This window comes from Dreissena polymorpha, chromosome 3 (assembly GCF_020536995.1).
Source record: "Dreissena polymorpha isolate Duluth1 chromosome 3, UMN_Dpol_1.0, whole genome shotgun sequence".
Taxonomy (NCBI): domain Eukaryota; kingdom Metazoa; phylum Mollusca; class Bivalvia; order Myida; family Dreissenidae; genus Dreissena; species Dreissena polymorpha.
The window spans coordinates 150610405-150627617 of NC_068357.1; the positions used below are offsets into that span (position 1 = coordinate 150610405).

At 33.5% G+C, this 17213-nt stretch overlaps 1 protein-coding gene across 8 annotated transcripts in view; it reads right to left on the reverse strand.

Moving 5' to 3' along the window:
- LOC127871985 (zinc finger protein with KRAB and SCAN domains 5-like) overlaps positions 1–17213 on the reverse strand; it is an 87735-nt gene that overhangs the window by 13822 nt on the left and 56700 nt on the right. Inside the window, exons 5-6 of one of the 8 annotated variants that reach the window (XM_052415331.1) lie at positions 6414–6594; positions 4065–6209 (exon numbers count right to left, since the gene is read on the reverse strand). The exons of 5 other annotated variants lie outside the window; for them this stretch is intronic. In XM_052415331.1, the coding sequence (XP_052271291.1) occupies positions 6191–6209; positions 6414–6594 (200 nt within the window). In that variant the 3' untranslated portion in view covers positions 4065–6190. Of the gene's footprint in view, positions 1–1586; positions 2083–4064; positions 6210–6413; positions 6595–14516; positions 15503–17213 lie in introns of those variants that run through there. 2 more of the 8 variants (XM_052415325.1, XM_052415324.1) reach the window with 2 other exon arrangements.

Consider the following 17213-nt stretch of genomic DNA (forward strand, 5'->3'; position numbering starts at 1 on the left):
TGCAATTTCTTTTTGTAAATTCAATCACAAACTCTCAACTGTTCCTTTCGTCAATTGCGGGGGTTAATTTGTCTTTGACAATTTCTTTTTAGTTATTTATAAATCACGAAATATTATGCCACTGCCCTAAATCAGATGCAGTGACACTTTCAGCTCGCCACATAAATGTGTGATCATTGCGCAATTCTTAAGTTGTTTATTTAAACATATTTTATTTCTAAAATAGTTACACAATTACAGAACATACATAGAAATACAACTGTTTTGAAAAAAGGGTAGGACCTAAAGTTCTAACAACATTACTTGTGGTCTTTCCCTGTTTTGTTATTTACATTGCATATATTCGTGACGATAGCGTGATATCTCTTAAGAAAGCAAAATACAAGTGCGCAAGTAAAATACGAAAGAAAATCATGGTTTGTAAAGCATTGGAAATAAAACATACAGTTAAACCTTGAGATAGTGAAGTCCTGTCCAGGAGAATAAACATAACTATGTGCTAAAACAACATTATGAAAAACGCTTTGTCGTCTTAATAAATATCTAAACATTTTTAAATATGAAGCAGTTGGTGTCATTATCTACCATGTCATTACCAAAAAGCATTGTATTTCAATTTAATTGTTCAATTGCGTGTAGGGTTTCAAAAAGAGAAGTACGTTGTTCAGAAAAGCGTGAAAAATAAAAAAGAAATGATACACTGATTCAACTTCTCCACATACGCATAAAGGTGAAGGTTCTAAGTGATTGATGAACAAGTGCAATTTCAAATCGCTAGTTATTCCTTAGTCGAGCATGTAAAATGGACGATTTTCTATCACCAACATGAAACTATAAAGGAGTTTCGACATTTGGGAGAAATGATTGTTTCAATTTAATTTTGAATCTTGATAGCGAATCTAACAGACTTATGTCGCGAGGTAAGTTGTTCCATAGGTCTATAGCCGACGGGATAAATGAACGTGAGTAAAGTTCCGTCCTTGCCCTTCTGGGCAAAACAATGGCTTGAAGATTTTAATCCACATAAAACCGTGGCTATGTTGTTTTCATCACACCATGCTGTTCCACAACCACATGTTTAATTTAATAATGTACCGGTCAATTTTGTAGAAAACTACAAACACCTCGGTCTTACACTCAGCTCAAACGGTAAATGGCACGAGCATATCACTAATATAGTAAAATCGTCTTCAAAAATACTTGGAATTATGCGAAAAATTAAATACAATTTTATATTTCTCACCTACGACCACTTCTTGAGTATGCATGTGTCGTTTGGGACGGATGTGCGCTTTACGAAAAAGAAATGTTAAATAAAATACAAAATGAAGCGGAAAGAATAGTCACAGGTCTCACAAAATCTGTTTCTTTGTCTAACTTGTATTCAGAAACCAACTGGCATAGTTTAGCCGAGCGTAGGAAGTATCTAAAACTTATACATATGTACAAAATTCACAACTTACACAATTTACTACCAGCAACTGTCTTTCAACAATCTGCTAGGAACCTGAGGAACGCAAATGATTCTTAAGTTGTCATGCAACTGTGTCCGATGGCATTTTCAAAGAAATACAAAACAACGAGAATATATGTAAACTGTTTACGTTCGTTTAAAATACATGTAATACACATTTTTACGAAGAATAACAATGTTATCCGTTCTAAAATGAACAATTGTTCTAAGCAGCGACACATTTATAAGTACAATTTAATAGCAAGTGTAACAATCAGTGCCTAACAATCAATATAGCCTATTAGCAAACATTTGTAGCAAACAATGTTTCCCTTTTGGAGTAAATAACATTTCAATTTCGCGCATTTTTCTAGTAGGTAAGTTTCAAGGGACGTCATTTTCTGCCGGATGTTTCACGTTTAGATGACGGAGCATGTGACTCTTCAGGTGGTACTTGCGCACAAAGCGTTTGTCGCACACGTGACACGCGAAGGGTTTTTCCCCGGTGTGAATGCGCAAGTGCGTGTGAAGATTCGACAGCCGGTCAAACTGGCTCGGACACAGCGGACATTTGTGCGTTCTTTTGTCCAATCGTTGCGTCAATGTTGGCTGATTATGAGGGTCCTCACCTGAAAATAAAAACAATTCGAATATGTGGATACAAACTGCCTAAAATGCATTGCTTTATACTCGTGGGTTCAGGATGATTATTTGAAAGCTCGTGGATTGCAAACGCACTCTTGAAAGTTGTGGTCCATTCTATTCATAAACGTGAGACGTAAACGTCTCATCACTACGCTGAGCTCTATACTAGAATTGGATTACTAAAGCCAACTTTTGCGAAATCTGCATACTCTAACATAAATATACTAGTAGTTCATGGAAAAATATAAAAAAATCCATAAAATAGCCAACGTTACTTTAGTATTGAAAAGCTATTTATAAACTTGATAAAAACATTATAATAATTTCAACATTTTAAATAATTATGTTTATATATGCATGTTAAATTAAAAGAGATGTCATGAACTTTTTACTTTCACTTGAAATACGTATAGAAGCATTCACATATAAGATGAACACGATGATTATTCATCAAACCTGGATGATTAGCCATTTAAAACTGTATTAAATGATGTACATAATGAATGTATGTACAAAGTATGTCCGACATTATTGCGACTTTTGCTTTATAATAAGTAAGTACAAATACATTTATAAGTTTGCAAATAAATAAACTAGTTTTTCCTATCATGAACAGCGCAGAATCACACTGGCTTCTAATGAAGCGCCAACTATGGATACAATCAGCTGAAATACTGAAAAGCTGTTATTGTCAACAAGGTCATATTGTTGGATCTTTTGCATGGGTGTTGCGCCAGTATATTTATCGAGGATTTTTCAACCCTATCACCACATAAATGCATATATGCGGATATTTAGATGATTTACTACTTGTTTTATATTTACATTCCGACTTTGTTTTTCAAAAGGAAGGGGATGTATTCCTTAAGATGTTGTAACATTTTTATTATCATTTTTACGCTGTATTATACAGACAGGTCGATAATAACAAAGACCTAGAATACATTTATTCTAGGTCTTTGATAATAAACAACTTGTTTTTATTAACCTTCCAAAACTTTTGTATTTCAAAAGAAATAGGGATTCATACAAAAAATTTTATATTTTTATTATGATCTTTTCCGCCAAAACAAAAACCTGTAAATACAAAACAACATAACAAAAAAAAACAATTGGTTGACATACTAAATAACATTATATGGAACACACTATTTCGGATTTGAATTTCTAGGAATGTCCGGATTGAAGATGTAAAACTAGTTATTTCCTTAAATGGTTTAGTTTTGGTTTCTTTTATTGTTACATGTTAAATAACTGTCAAACTATGATATTTATTTAAACCATGTAATTATTATTGTTAGCACACAATTTGCATTTTAGTCGGCGAAAGTGTGGTATTTTTAAACTTGGCCAAAGTACTGTCACAATTATCATTATAACCATGTTTAATCCTTTCAAACACAGAGACAAATTGAAAATGGCTATGTGAAAACAGCATTAAACCAGAACAGCCTGCGAGTAACTCGCAGTCTGTTCAGGTTTTATGCTGTTAGGCTGCTCATCAGTATCTAAGGTTTGGAAATGAAGCCTTAACAAGATGTGTTTGTGAAACACAATGTCCCCCTATATGATGTTTGACCTTGTAGGATGACCTTGACCTTGACCCTTCACCACTCGAAATGTGCAGCTCCTTGAGATACACACGCATTTCAAATATAAAATTGCTAGCTTCAATATTGCAGAAGTGACATTACATGCGCAATTTTGACCCATATATTTGACCTTGAAGGATGACCTTGACCTTGACCTTTCACCACTCAAAATGTGCAGCTCCATGAGATACACATGCATGCCAAATATCAAGTTGCTATCTTCAATATCGCAAAAGTATTCATAAAATAAGCGATTTGGGCCACATATATTTGACCTCTAACCTTGAAGAATGACCTTGACCTTGACCTTTCACCACTCAAAATGTGCAGCTCCATGTGATACACATGCATGCCAAATATCAAGTTGCTATCTTCAATATCGCAAAGTATTAATAAAATAAGCGATTTGGGCCACATATATTTGACCTCTGACCTTGAAGGATGACCTTGACCTTGACCTTTCACCACTCAAAATGTGCAGCTCCATGAGATACACATGCATGCCAAATATCAAGTTGCTATCTTCAATATTGCAAAAGTATTTATAAAATGAGCGATTTTGGCCACATATATTTGACCTCTGACCTTGAAGGATGACCTTGACCTTTCACCACTCAAAATGTGCAGCTTCATGAGATACACATGCATGCCAAATATGAAGTTGCTATCTTCAATATAGCAAAAGTTATTGCAAAATGTTAAAGTTGGCGCAAACAGACAGACAGACCAACCAACAGACAGGGCAAAAACAATATGTACCCCACTACTATAGTGGGGGACATAAAAACTTGAATTTTGTAAGAAAGGTCTTAAATTAAATACAAATGTATAACTTTCTAAGGGACTACAAATACGTGAACATACGTCATAACTGTGGCCCCTAGAGCGGTAACAAGTTTTTTTCTAAATTTTGGCCTTGAGACCAATAGTTGTATACGTGTGACCCAGAGTCAACTACAGCCAAGGTATTTCAACAAGGAACATTCACTCATTCAGACAAAGTTTCATCAAGATTGAATAATAAATTTGGTCTCTAGCGTTTTAAAAAGGGTTTTCAAATATTTTAACTGATGACACAAATTAACCTAGAAAATGTCAGATAAACATTCTGAACAAAATTTTCTGATCTAAATATAGATATTTTTTCTAAATACACGGTTTTTCATTTATTTGACCAGGCAATCTAGTATTTAGATAGCACATGCCCTTGATTTAATCTTGACCTTAAAAATGTGTAGATGAATTTTCTGACAAAGTTTTATAAAGATTGAGTCATAAATATGGCCACTAGGGAAGTAACAAGGCTATTCTAACATTTAACAAGGTGAACTTGTTTTTGGACGCATATGACCCAGAATCAAACTTTGACAAGATACTGTCAAGATTAACATTCTGAATACATTACATCAACATTGGATAAAAAATGTAGCCTCTGAAATTGTAAAGAGAAAACGAGGTTGACGAAGCAAACCTCAAACCACAGTGACCTTGACCTTTGACCTAGTGACCCAAAATGGGTATGGCGTGTAGAACTCATCAAGGTGCATATACATATGAAGTTCCAAAGTTGTATGTGGAAGCACTTTGATTTTAGAGCAAAATGTCAATGTTTTAGCACGACCTGGCAGACAGCAGACGACACAACGAGCTGGCTATGACAATATCTCGGGTTTTCTCCGAAAACAGCCGAGCTTTAAATGACTTAAAATGTTACATGCTTGTTACACAATAAATGTATTGTCTTGTTTTCAAAAATATGAATGTGTACAAGTCCCTTTAACTTAATATATGTTTCTGCATGTAAGAAAGTGGTAACCTAAACTTATAACTATAAAGCACAATAAAAAAAGTTGTAACAAACAAAAAATATCAACATCTGCATGCATAAGATCATAGTTTTACCAACAATCTTAACAATAAAGTAAAGGCTACCGGCTTAAAATGTACAACACTTAACAACACTGTAGTTTGAAAGTCCATAAAAGTTACAACAACAAATCAAAGTCTGTTTAGTAAGAAAATTAAAGAACATGTTTATGACAGTCCTGCACTCTACCAACTGAGCTAGGCGTTCCAGCATTATAACATGTGAGACTATCAAATGGTAAATAAAACAGCTTCTTAAACACTTTTTACCAATAATAAGCAAACTACACATACATATAACATAGAATTTAGGATTTAGAGAAAAAAACTATTAAATTCTTAAGCCTTTATCGCCAAGATGTCTTAACTTTAACTTCTAGAGTTCTTGTGTGCGATTCTTGTTACGGGCAATTTTTATTTCATTGTTTTCTATTGTAATTGCTGGTTAGAATATCACAGCTAATGGTGCCTGATCTCATGAATCCTCAGGTGGTGTTTCAATGTGAACATTTGCTGACAGACTGCACTTTGTGAACATTTGCTGACAGACTCCACTCTGATAAGGTTTATGTGAAACATGGATAGTATATCTGATGAATAGATTACCACATGGCACAAATACCACATGGTTACCCTATAACATCTGATGGTGCCTGATCTGATGAATAGATTACCACATGGCACAAATACCACATGGTTACCCTATAACATCTGATGGTGCCTGATCTGATGAATAGATTACCACATGGCACAAATACCACATGGTTACCCTATAACATCTGATGGTGCCTGGTCTGATGAATAGATTTCCACATGGCACAAATACCACATGGTTACCCTATAACATCTGATGGTGCCTGATCTGATGAATCTTTAGATGGTGTTTCAATGTGAACCTCTGCTGACAGACTGCACACTGATATGGCTTCTCCCCTGTATGTATCCTCATGTGCTGCTCCATATGGGAAGGCCTGCTAAACCGCCTCTGGCACACCTCACACTCATACCGCATTGGTCTCTCGTTTCGATTTTTTTTACCTGCAAAAGAAATATAACTTGTTATATACATGTTCAGGTCTTTTATTTAAGGAATTTGTAACTGCAAAAGAAAGATATTTTGTAATGTACATGTTCATGCATACAAAATGAGGATAACTGTATACAATTGTGAATGTAGCCTTTTGCTCACACATGTAACAAATGTTGGGGGACTTGATATCTGCAAAAAAAATGTGTGATGTACAATTGGCTAATACATTACTGTATTACTGTAAAACATATCAATGTAACACAACTAGTTTCACCATTTTACAAACACAATTTTACTTATAACATATGAAACATTCAATTCATATGTTTCTGAAGGCATAGTATTTACCATAATTATGTTTTTATTTAGTAAGTGTGCTTTCTAGATACATGTACCACATTGACTGTTACACTATTAGGCATGTGTAGAAAATGTTAGATTTGCTGCTCCACTAAACTATATGAACATTTTGTCACAGCATTTTTTATATACCATGTTGTTTAAGTGATATTTATTGAATATAAAAGAATTGAATGAGCAGTAGCATCACTTCTTTTCACATTTGGATAAACAAGGTGACACACTTAAGCTTATGACATTTAATTCACATAATCAATTTTAGAACACATTTGCTACATTGATAATGTACATTAAAAGATACCATGTTACTACCAACACTAAGCTAAAGATAAAATGCTGAAGTGATGTTTTCATGGAACTATTCACGGTCATTAAACTTTACTATACAAGATTACAATGCATTTATCATTTCTAAACAAATCCAAAACAATTAAGTCACTGAAAATCTACCTGTATATATTTTAGGACACAAAACAAGGCAATAAGCAGTGTATTGTTATCATGAATACAATATAGCATTTATGTGCACTTGAAAGTAACTGTGTGCTATAGCTATCCCATATTCCTTATATTTTGGTGTTCTTTCTATGATGTATCTATATCTTATTTAGGCTGTATATAGACAATCCCAGAAATTGATAACTCCCGGATTACCGCCCCTGAATACTCGCGCGCGCCTCCAAAACGGTACTGAAGAAAACAACAGGGACAATATCAGTGCCCCAGATAAGCTGCGTATCTGCGTATTTCACCCTATTAAAATGTTTAAAAACGCAAAGAAATACAATATCATGCGTATTGAAAACGCACCCGATTTGCCTTTTACGCACATTCGTCTAATTTGATGCGTACGATACAATAGCTTTGATCGAAAATACTTTGCTCATTTTAGGTATTTTTTGTTATTATTTTCGTAACGTGGCGACGTTTTTATTCAGCAAGCGCCTGGATGACGGATGACAGTCAAAGCTATTCAAACGCTCTGCGGACTAGATTTAATAGTTAAATAAAGCGGCTGACCAAATTATTTACGACGACATACATGCGTTTTCAATCTGACTTAATCCGTCGTTCATTGTGCATGTATTTGTAAAGCGTCTGTACTTTCAGTTTCTAATACGATGCGTAATAAAAATGTCTAATAGAAAGACGTCCGCAATTGTTGCGCCAAAATATCAGTCGATCGCTAACTTTTTCGAACCAAGAAAGCAAGAGCCAATAAGTGCCGAATCATCAGTGCCCCAGATAAGCTGCGTATCTGCGTATTTCACCCTATTAAAATGTTTAACAAGAGCACCGCCTTGCGGGTGCAGACCGCTCATCTATTTTCTTTTTAAAGGTGAAGGGACTCTCATTTTCAATCACAAAGGAGGGAGGAGTGGAGTGAAGAGGGGTGTATAGTGTGGGGTTGTGGACATTTATTACATTATCTTCCAAAAAAGCGAAAAAAAAAAAAAAAAAAAAAAAAATCGGGGGGGGGGGGGTATAGTGTGAGGGTGTGGTGATAATTTGTGAGATGATCTTAAAAAAAAAAAAAAAAAAAAAAAAAAATCAAAAAAAAAATTTGGGGGGGGGGGGGTGGGGGGGGGTGGGGTGGGGGTATAGTGTGAGGGTGTGGTGGTCATTTGTGAGATGATCTTATAAAAAAAAAAAAAAAAAAAAAAATTAGGGGGGGGGGGGAGGGGGGGGGAGGGGGGGGAGGGCACGGGGGATGGTTTGGGTGAAGTCTATTGTGGTATGTCAGGTAAGAGTAGTTTCATCAAAGTATCAATCAAATCTAATCATAAATAAAGAAGTTATGGCAATTTTAGCAAAATTTAATAATTTGACCTTGAGAGTCAAGGTCATTCAAAGGTCAAAGTAAAATTCAAGTTGCCAGGTACAGTAACCTCATGATAGCATGTAAGTATTTGAAGTTTGAAAGCAATAGCCTTGATACTTCGAGTGGATCGAAACACAAAATTTAACCATATATTAAAAGTTACTAAGTCAAAAAAGGGCCATAATTCCGTAACAATGACAACCAGAGTTATGCAACTTGTCCTTTTACTGTACCCTTATGATAGTTTGTGAGTGTTCCAAGTATGAAAGCAATATCTATGATACTTTAGGGGTAAAGTGACCAAAACATAAATCTTAACCAAATTTTCAATTTTCTAAGTATAAAGGGCCCATAATTCCGTCCAAATGCCAGTCAGAGTTACATAACTTTGCCTGCACCGTCCCCTTATGATAGTTCATAAATCTTGCAAGTATGAAAGCAATAGCTTTGATACTGTAGGAATAAAGTGGACCTAAACACAAAACTTAATCAAATTTTCAATTTTCTAAGTATAAAAAGGGCACATAATTCTGTCAAAATGCCAGTCAGAGTTACATTACTTTGCCTGCACAGTCCCCTTATGATAGTTAGTAAGTGTTGCAAGTATGAAAGCAATAGCTTTGATGCTTAAGGAATAAAATGGACCTAAACACAAAACTTAACCAAAATTGTCAATTTTCTAAGTATAAAAAGGGCACATAATTCTGTCAAAATGCATGCCAGAGTTATCTAACTTTGCCTGCCCAGTCCCCTCATGATAGTAAGTAAGTGTACCAAGTTTGAATGCAATAGCATTGATACTTACTGAGAAAAGTGGAACTAAACGCAAAACTTAACCAAAATTTGCAATTTTTTAAGTACAAAAAGGGCACATAATTCTGTCAAAATGCACGCCAGAGTTATCTAACTTTGCCTGCCTAGTCCCCTCATGATAGTAAGTAAGTGTACCAAGTTTGAATGCAATAGCATTGATACTTTCTGAGAAAAGTGGACCTAAACGCAAAACTTAACCGGACGCCGACGCCAACGCCAACGCCAACGCCAACGCCAACGCCAACGCCGACGCCAAGGTGATGACAATAGCTCATAATTTTTTTTCAAAAAATAGATGAGCTAAAAACGCAAAGAAATACAATATCATGCGTATTGAAAACGCACCCGATTTGCCTTTTACGCACATTCGTCTAATTTGATGCGTACGATACAATAGCTTTGATCGAAAATACTTTGCTCATTTTAGGTATTTTTTGTTATTATTTTCGTAACGTGGCGACGTTTTTATTCAGCAAGCGCCTGGATGACGGATGACAGTCAAAGCTATTCAAACGCTCTGCGGACTAGATTTAATAGTTAAATAAAGCGGCTGACCAAATTATTTACGACGACATACATGCGTTTTCAATCTGACTTAATCCGTCGTTCATTGTGCATGTATTTGTAAAGCGTCTGTACTTTCAGTTTCTAATACGATGCGTAATAAAAATGTCTAATAGAAAGACGTCCGCAATTGTTGCGCCAAAATATCAGTCGATCGCTAACTTTTTCGAACCAAGAAAGCAAGAGCCAATAAGTGCCGAATCATTCGTGTTATCGATTTTTTTTTAAGATTAAAGTTTATATTATTGACAGTTTCAAGGATTAAAGATGTTATGAAACATCAGTTTATTAAAGTTAATTATATTAGTTTACAGTTTTATTGAATCAATACAATTGTGTGCATCTTCAACAGAAGTGAAGCAGCAATGATTTTACTGTATGCATCTTATAACTCATTTCACCCTATTCCAAGAATGAAATCACCCTATTTTTCAAAATCAGTGGGTGAAAACCCTATTTCCGAAATAATTATCTGGGGCACTGATCATTCGTGTTATCGATTTTTTTTAAGATTAAAGTTTATATTATTGACAGTTTCAAGGATTAAAGATGTTATGAAACATCAGTTTATTAAAGTTAATTATATTAGTTTACAGTTTTATTGAATCAATACAATTGTGTGCATCTTCAACAGAAGTGAAGCAGCAATGATTTTACTGTATGCATCTTATAACTCATTTCACCCTATTCCAAGAATGAAATCACCCTATTTTTCAAAATCAGTGGGTGAAAACCCTATTTCCGAAATAATTATCTGGGGCACTGGGACATATATGTTTGTATAGGTCCCTGAACAAAACAAGAAGGCCAAACGATTTTATCGAATATATTTGAAGATTTAAAAAGTTCCTATTATCGATCTGATAATAACATAATAGTTCGTGCTTTTTTAATATCAGTTATTATATAATTAGAAGAAATAAGCTTCGACTGCATTCAATTAAGAGTAATAAAACTCGGCATGAACAGGGACCTATTTGTATAGGTCCCTGGGCGAGAATGATATCTTGATTGTCATTAAACATGTTATTTAAAGGTGACACGTGATATCTTAATTACGGTATCTTCACAGGTGCAGACATGTGGTGTCACGGGCATACCCATAAACGCTTTAAATCCATACTTGGGACATCGCCTCCCATTGAGCGGATTCGTTCGCTCCTTTATCGCTGATGTTGTTTTTTTTCAAGACCTTTATTTTGCTGAAATTAATCATCCATAATAAACGAAGAAAAAAATCACTTATTTTTTTCATGTTTTTATTTTTTAATCGTAAATTTAGACTTTATAACGAAAATTGAATAAAGACATACGTTAAGGAAATCTAGAGAACACAAATGGAACTATTCAAGTTTATTTAAGGCTCCATATTTTTCATGTTGAACATGTTTATCGTGAATTAAGATGTTATTAAGAAAATTTAATTAATAATGAAATCAGTTTAGAAAATATTGAGAACAGTCCAAAACAGTTTATATCAGACTATAAACTTTATATTACATGTTAAACGTTATTTCAATAATAATATAAGAAAGTTATAGGCAAAAGCTGATATGTCCTTTTCAATAAAAAGAAGTATGCCATGTCCTGACATCTTACACAGTTTTGCAAATGAATAGCTCCGGCCGGTACTTGTTCATTTAGAACCCCAAAATTCATATCTGGCTAGTAATTTTTGTATTAGCTTGAGAGCGATTTTTAAATAAAATAAATTGCTAAAAATCACTTTAGTTTTAGACTCAACCAGATACATACTTTTAATTTAAAAAGTTTGCCTCTACCTGAAAATTTACAGAGAATCGCTAATAAATATTTCTGGACCAATTTTATAATCACAAACTTCATTTCAGTTATAGATTTTTATATAACCTTTAAATTAAAATGACACTTACAAGGGAAATATTAAAAACGAAATGGAAAATGTTTAGACAAACAAAGATATGTATTATTCAATAAAAAAGTCGGCCTCCGTCTTGAATCTTACAGTGTCTTATTGAGTACCTCCAGAACTATATAAGTACGGCATTTAATAAGAAATTATACAGGCTCAAACAAAGGCAGATATCTACTTTTCAATAAAATTGTCTTCCTCATCCTGAAATCTTTCAAAGTAACGCTCATTAATATTTAATATTCAACGTTTACATCGGACTTTAGATATGTCTATAACCTTTATAATTTTCATTGAATAATTTTATTCCATAAAGAAATAATTAAATTTTATACAAAGGCATTACTGAAAGGTATGCTTAAAAAGCAAACTCGGCATTAAACATTACGTGTTGTCACTGAATATTGTTGCAGAGACACATATTTTATAAATCTATCGTGTATATTTCTAAGTTAACTTATATTGATTAACGATGTGATACCTATGACACTTGGTTTCATGTTTCAATTGTTTTCAATCCTACTTTGCGAAGTCATAAAGAACTGTTTATTGGAATAAAGCGGGTGTTTACTATGATATCGCTGTAATCTGCTAAATTCTTCAGTACCGTCAGGATCAGCGGGTAACGTGTTAGCCAATATCGCGACGGTTCAATTTATCGATTCTGGGATTGTCTATGCTGCATGTAAATAAGCTTTGATCCTTTCTTTGCCAAAATTTTAACAGTATGTCTCAAACACAATTCAAAGCTCACGCATAATGCACATTAGTCATCAAAATAATAGGTTGCTAAGAATCAGTGAAAACAGTTTCTGAGTTTGACTCCATTTGAAAAACATTTACTAATATACGAGTATTCAAATGCTTGGCAACAAAATTTCATTGGCCATTATTTTTAAATCACAAATAAACTATCAAACAATGTCACATATTTTCATTCAGTTGCAAGTTCAGTTGCAGTTAAAAAAAATAATAAGATGACATGTAATTATAGGAGGTTTTTGTGTGACGTCACAAGAGGGGTTTTCCGTTACTAAAAATAGATTGGCCGTCAACTTCTTGATCGCGGCCAATTACATTGTATCAGAGTAAAGGTCGTCGGAAGACTTAATACTTACAATTTCACAAAACAAAACTATAAATACCCGTATTTTTTTAAAATAAGAATTTAATAAATGATATTTCAAAAATAATAAAACATATAATAATTTGAATATTATAATAAGTGGTGTGGATGCGATAGTGTTATTTTTCATCCGCGATTGAAATTTAGTGTAAGGGGTTCATTGAATTAGTCATAAAACAAAGCCCTAAAATAGCTCAATACATTTCAATCTTGAAATGTATTTTTAATTTTCTTTTACATTGAATGAATTTTCGTTTCGTTAACATTGAATGAAAATATTAATAAATTTAAGCATTCAATTTGAAAAAACACCTGCATATTTTGCAAATTGAACTGTCTTTGCATAAACACGTATATTGAAAACTCGTCAGTAGTGATAATGAGCGATACAAATCTAGCATTTTATGATACCATTAAATTACACATTTAATTTATTTAGCGCAAGTATTTTATATCCCTATAATGAACAAACTCTATTGCTTGTTTTCATGATGATGTTTCGAACACTGCAGTAACGCACGATCTTTACACATTATAGCAGAGTTTAAATTTGCAGGTACCAGTTAAATACGTTCATTGTGTAGCAGTAAATGTGTACAATATTTTAAATGTATAGTTATTAAACACTTTATTATTATGTTTAAACTGGCTAATATATATACGTTATAGTTCCTAGCTGTTAATCCATTTCGGACAAATGTCTATTTTTAAATATGTTCAAATATTTTATTAAAGCTATGTTAAGTTTTTGACTTAATATGTCGAGAGATGACATGGAGGTATCATAAATTGTGTTTAATGACCAGACACATGTGGTTTATGCAGAGACCCCATACAGAGTCATACAAGTATAGGTCCCTGGGTTTATGACACACTGTTTTCTTAGTAATTGTCTGGACAGTAACCGATCATATCGATCGAGATAATTGGTTTGTGATAAACAAAGGGGCAATTAAACACTGGGTTAAAATGCTGAAACAAAGAGTGTCAAAATTGGTGTGAACAATTAAATAGAAAACATTAACATTTATCAAGAGGATTTAGTTAATCTGTAACAAGGTAAGTTTTTACAGACAAATAGGTTCAAATCAGTTTCTATATGTTGATTACATCAAATCAATCAATTTGTTGTTTGTTTTCTTCTTTATTTGTGTTCATTCATTGGATTCAATTTAATCTGAAAGAATTTCAATTTCTGAGTATTTTATGTTCTTTAAAAGGGTCGCGAATACGTTTGTAACCTTATCACGATGCGCTTCATCAATGCAAACAATAGCAGAATGGCCGCAGTTTTGACGGCCAAAATTTGAGCATGCGCAAACGTGACGTCATTATCGGAATCCCCAAAACCTCCTATTGCTACAAAGTTTATTAAAAGATGACAGAGGTAATAGCAAACAAGTTAATAAAAAGATGACATGAAGTCACTGCCAACAAGTTAATACAAAGATGACACATTTATTGCAATTTAGTTGATAAAAATATGACATCTGGTTATTGGGAACAAATTAATAAAACAATGACCTGTAGCAAATATGAACAAGGTAATAATCAAATTATCTGTTGTTAATGTGAGAAAGTATATAATAAGATTACTGGTAGTTAATGTGAACAAGTCAATAATTTGATTACCCATAGTTAATGTGAACAAATCCAGTCAATAATTTGATTACCTATAATTAATGTGAACAAATCCAGTTAATAACTTGATTACCAGAAGTTAGTTCCAACAAATGAATTTCCTTATAGCCATGCAAACTGAGCACACTGAGAACTTTTTTCTCCAAACATATATGTAAAGAGAGAAGGATAAACATCTCAAAGGCCGGACTTTCTGATTAAAATCAGGATGTATGGAATTAATGGGTTTATCATTTATAAACCGTTAATTTACACTTCAGTTGATATCACATATTCTTCATAGTGGTGTTCCCCCTATGGTGCATCTATACGCCATATAGGCAATATATACTGTACATAAATAGCCAATCAGTCATGGCAACTGAGTGAAAATTTATTAACAGGCACATTGAGCCCTCCAGGCAACAGCAATTTAAACACTTTCAGTCTTTCAGGCACAATGATTTTACGTTAAACCTCCAAAATCAGCCCCATCAGCCTGTAGATGACGTAAAGAATGAATTTTCATACTGACTTTCTGGGTAAAACCTTTTCCACACGTTAGGCAGATAAAGGGTTTTTCTCCTGTGTGTATTCTCCTGTGTTCCACCATCTTCGCATGACTTGAGAGGGACTTGTTGCATATATCACACATCGTGCTCTTTCGTCTAGTAGCAAAGTTCATGTGAATGCTTTCCCCACCTCCCGTCTCAAGGTGGCCTGGAAATGAGTAAATATTCTTTTGTTATTTTGGGGAAAATAGTTGTTTAATCTGTGTACCTTAATATTGCTACATAAAACCAAATATCTTTTTGTTTCAAATTGACATATTCCTGATAAGGATCTATTATAGGCAAAAGTTGAAAATGGTCCATAAATAGTTTTATTTTAACGTTACATAAACTTGGTTTTAACTTCAGTTATTACCTCAAATATAAACTCATGGTTTTCTGCCCCAGCAAATATTTCTCATTATATCCGATATCTATTGGGCATTGAACCCTTTTCCACTCAGAGGCAAAGTGAAATAGACCCTTTTCACAATCAGCCAAAATTGATAAGAGGGCCAAACGTTAAAACAGTATGTCTCAAACACAATTCAAAGCCCAAGCAGAATGCACATAAGTCATGAAGAACATAGGTTGCTAAGGAACTGTGGAGACACTTGAAAACAGTTTCTAAATGGGCCTCAATGTGAAAAAACATTTATATGAGTCATCCAATGCTTAGCAACAAAGTTTCATTGGCCATTCTGTCTAAATAACAAAAAACTGTCAAACAATGTCACATATTTTCATTCAGCTGCAAAGTTCAGGTGCACTTTAAAAACAAATTAATAATAAGATGAAATGTATTTATTAGAACATGTTAACCCATTTATGCCTAGTGGACTCTCCCATCTTTCTAAATTGGATCAATTTATTTCCAAAATTTGAGATGTCTAGTATATTTATTTCTATATTTAGAATATTTCTTACAGAAATTCCTTAGAGCACACAGCGCATCATGCAGCGTCTCATCTGGGTCTACGCTGTTTGTCAAGGCCTTTTTTCTAGACGTTAGGCATAAATGGGTTAATAAGAAGATGACATGTAATTATTGCCACAAAGTTTATTAAAAGATAGCAGTGGTAAAAACAAGTTTATAAAAAGATGACACAACATAATTACCAACAAGTTTATAAGACTATGACATGATGTTATTGCCAATAATTAATAAAAAGATGACATGTAGTTACTGCAAACAAGTTTATAAGAAGATAACACATAGTTATTACAATTTAGTTAATAATTAGAAGACATCTGGTTATTGGGAACAAATTAATAAAAAATGACCAGTAGGGAATATGAATAAGTATATAACAAGATTACCAATTGTGAACAAGTCAAGTTAATAAATTGATTTCCAGGAACTAATACAAACAAGTTAATATTCAAATTACCTGTAGCAAATGTGAACAAATCCAGTTAATATTCAGACAACCGGTAGCTAATGTGAACAAATCCAGTTAATAATTTGATTACTTATAGTTAATGTATACAAATCCAATTAATAATTTGATAACCATAGTAAATGTAAACAAGTCCAGTTAATATTCAGACAATCAGTAGCTAATGTGAATATATCCAGTTAATAATTTGATTACCTGTAGCTAATGTGAACGAATCCATTTAAGAATTTAATCACCTGTAGTTAATGTGAAAAAATCCAGTGAATAATTTGATTACCCGTAGTTAAACATGAACAAATCCATTTACTTATTTGATTACCGGTTGCTAATGTGGACAAATCCATTTAATAATTTGATGACCAGTAGCTAATGTGAACAAATCCAGTAACTAATTTGATTACCCATAGCTAACATGAACAAATCCAGCTAGTACATGTAATTGTATCACCTGTAGTTAATGTGAACACATCTAGTTAATAT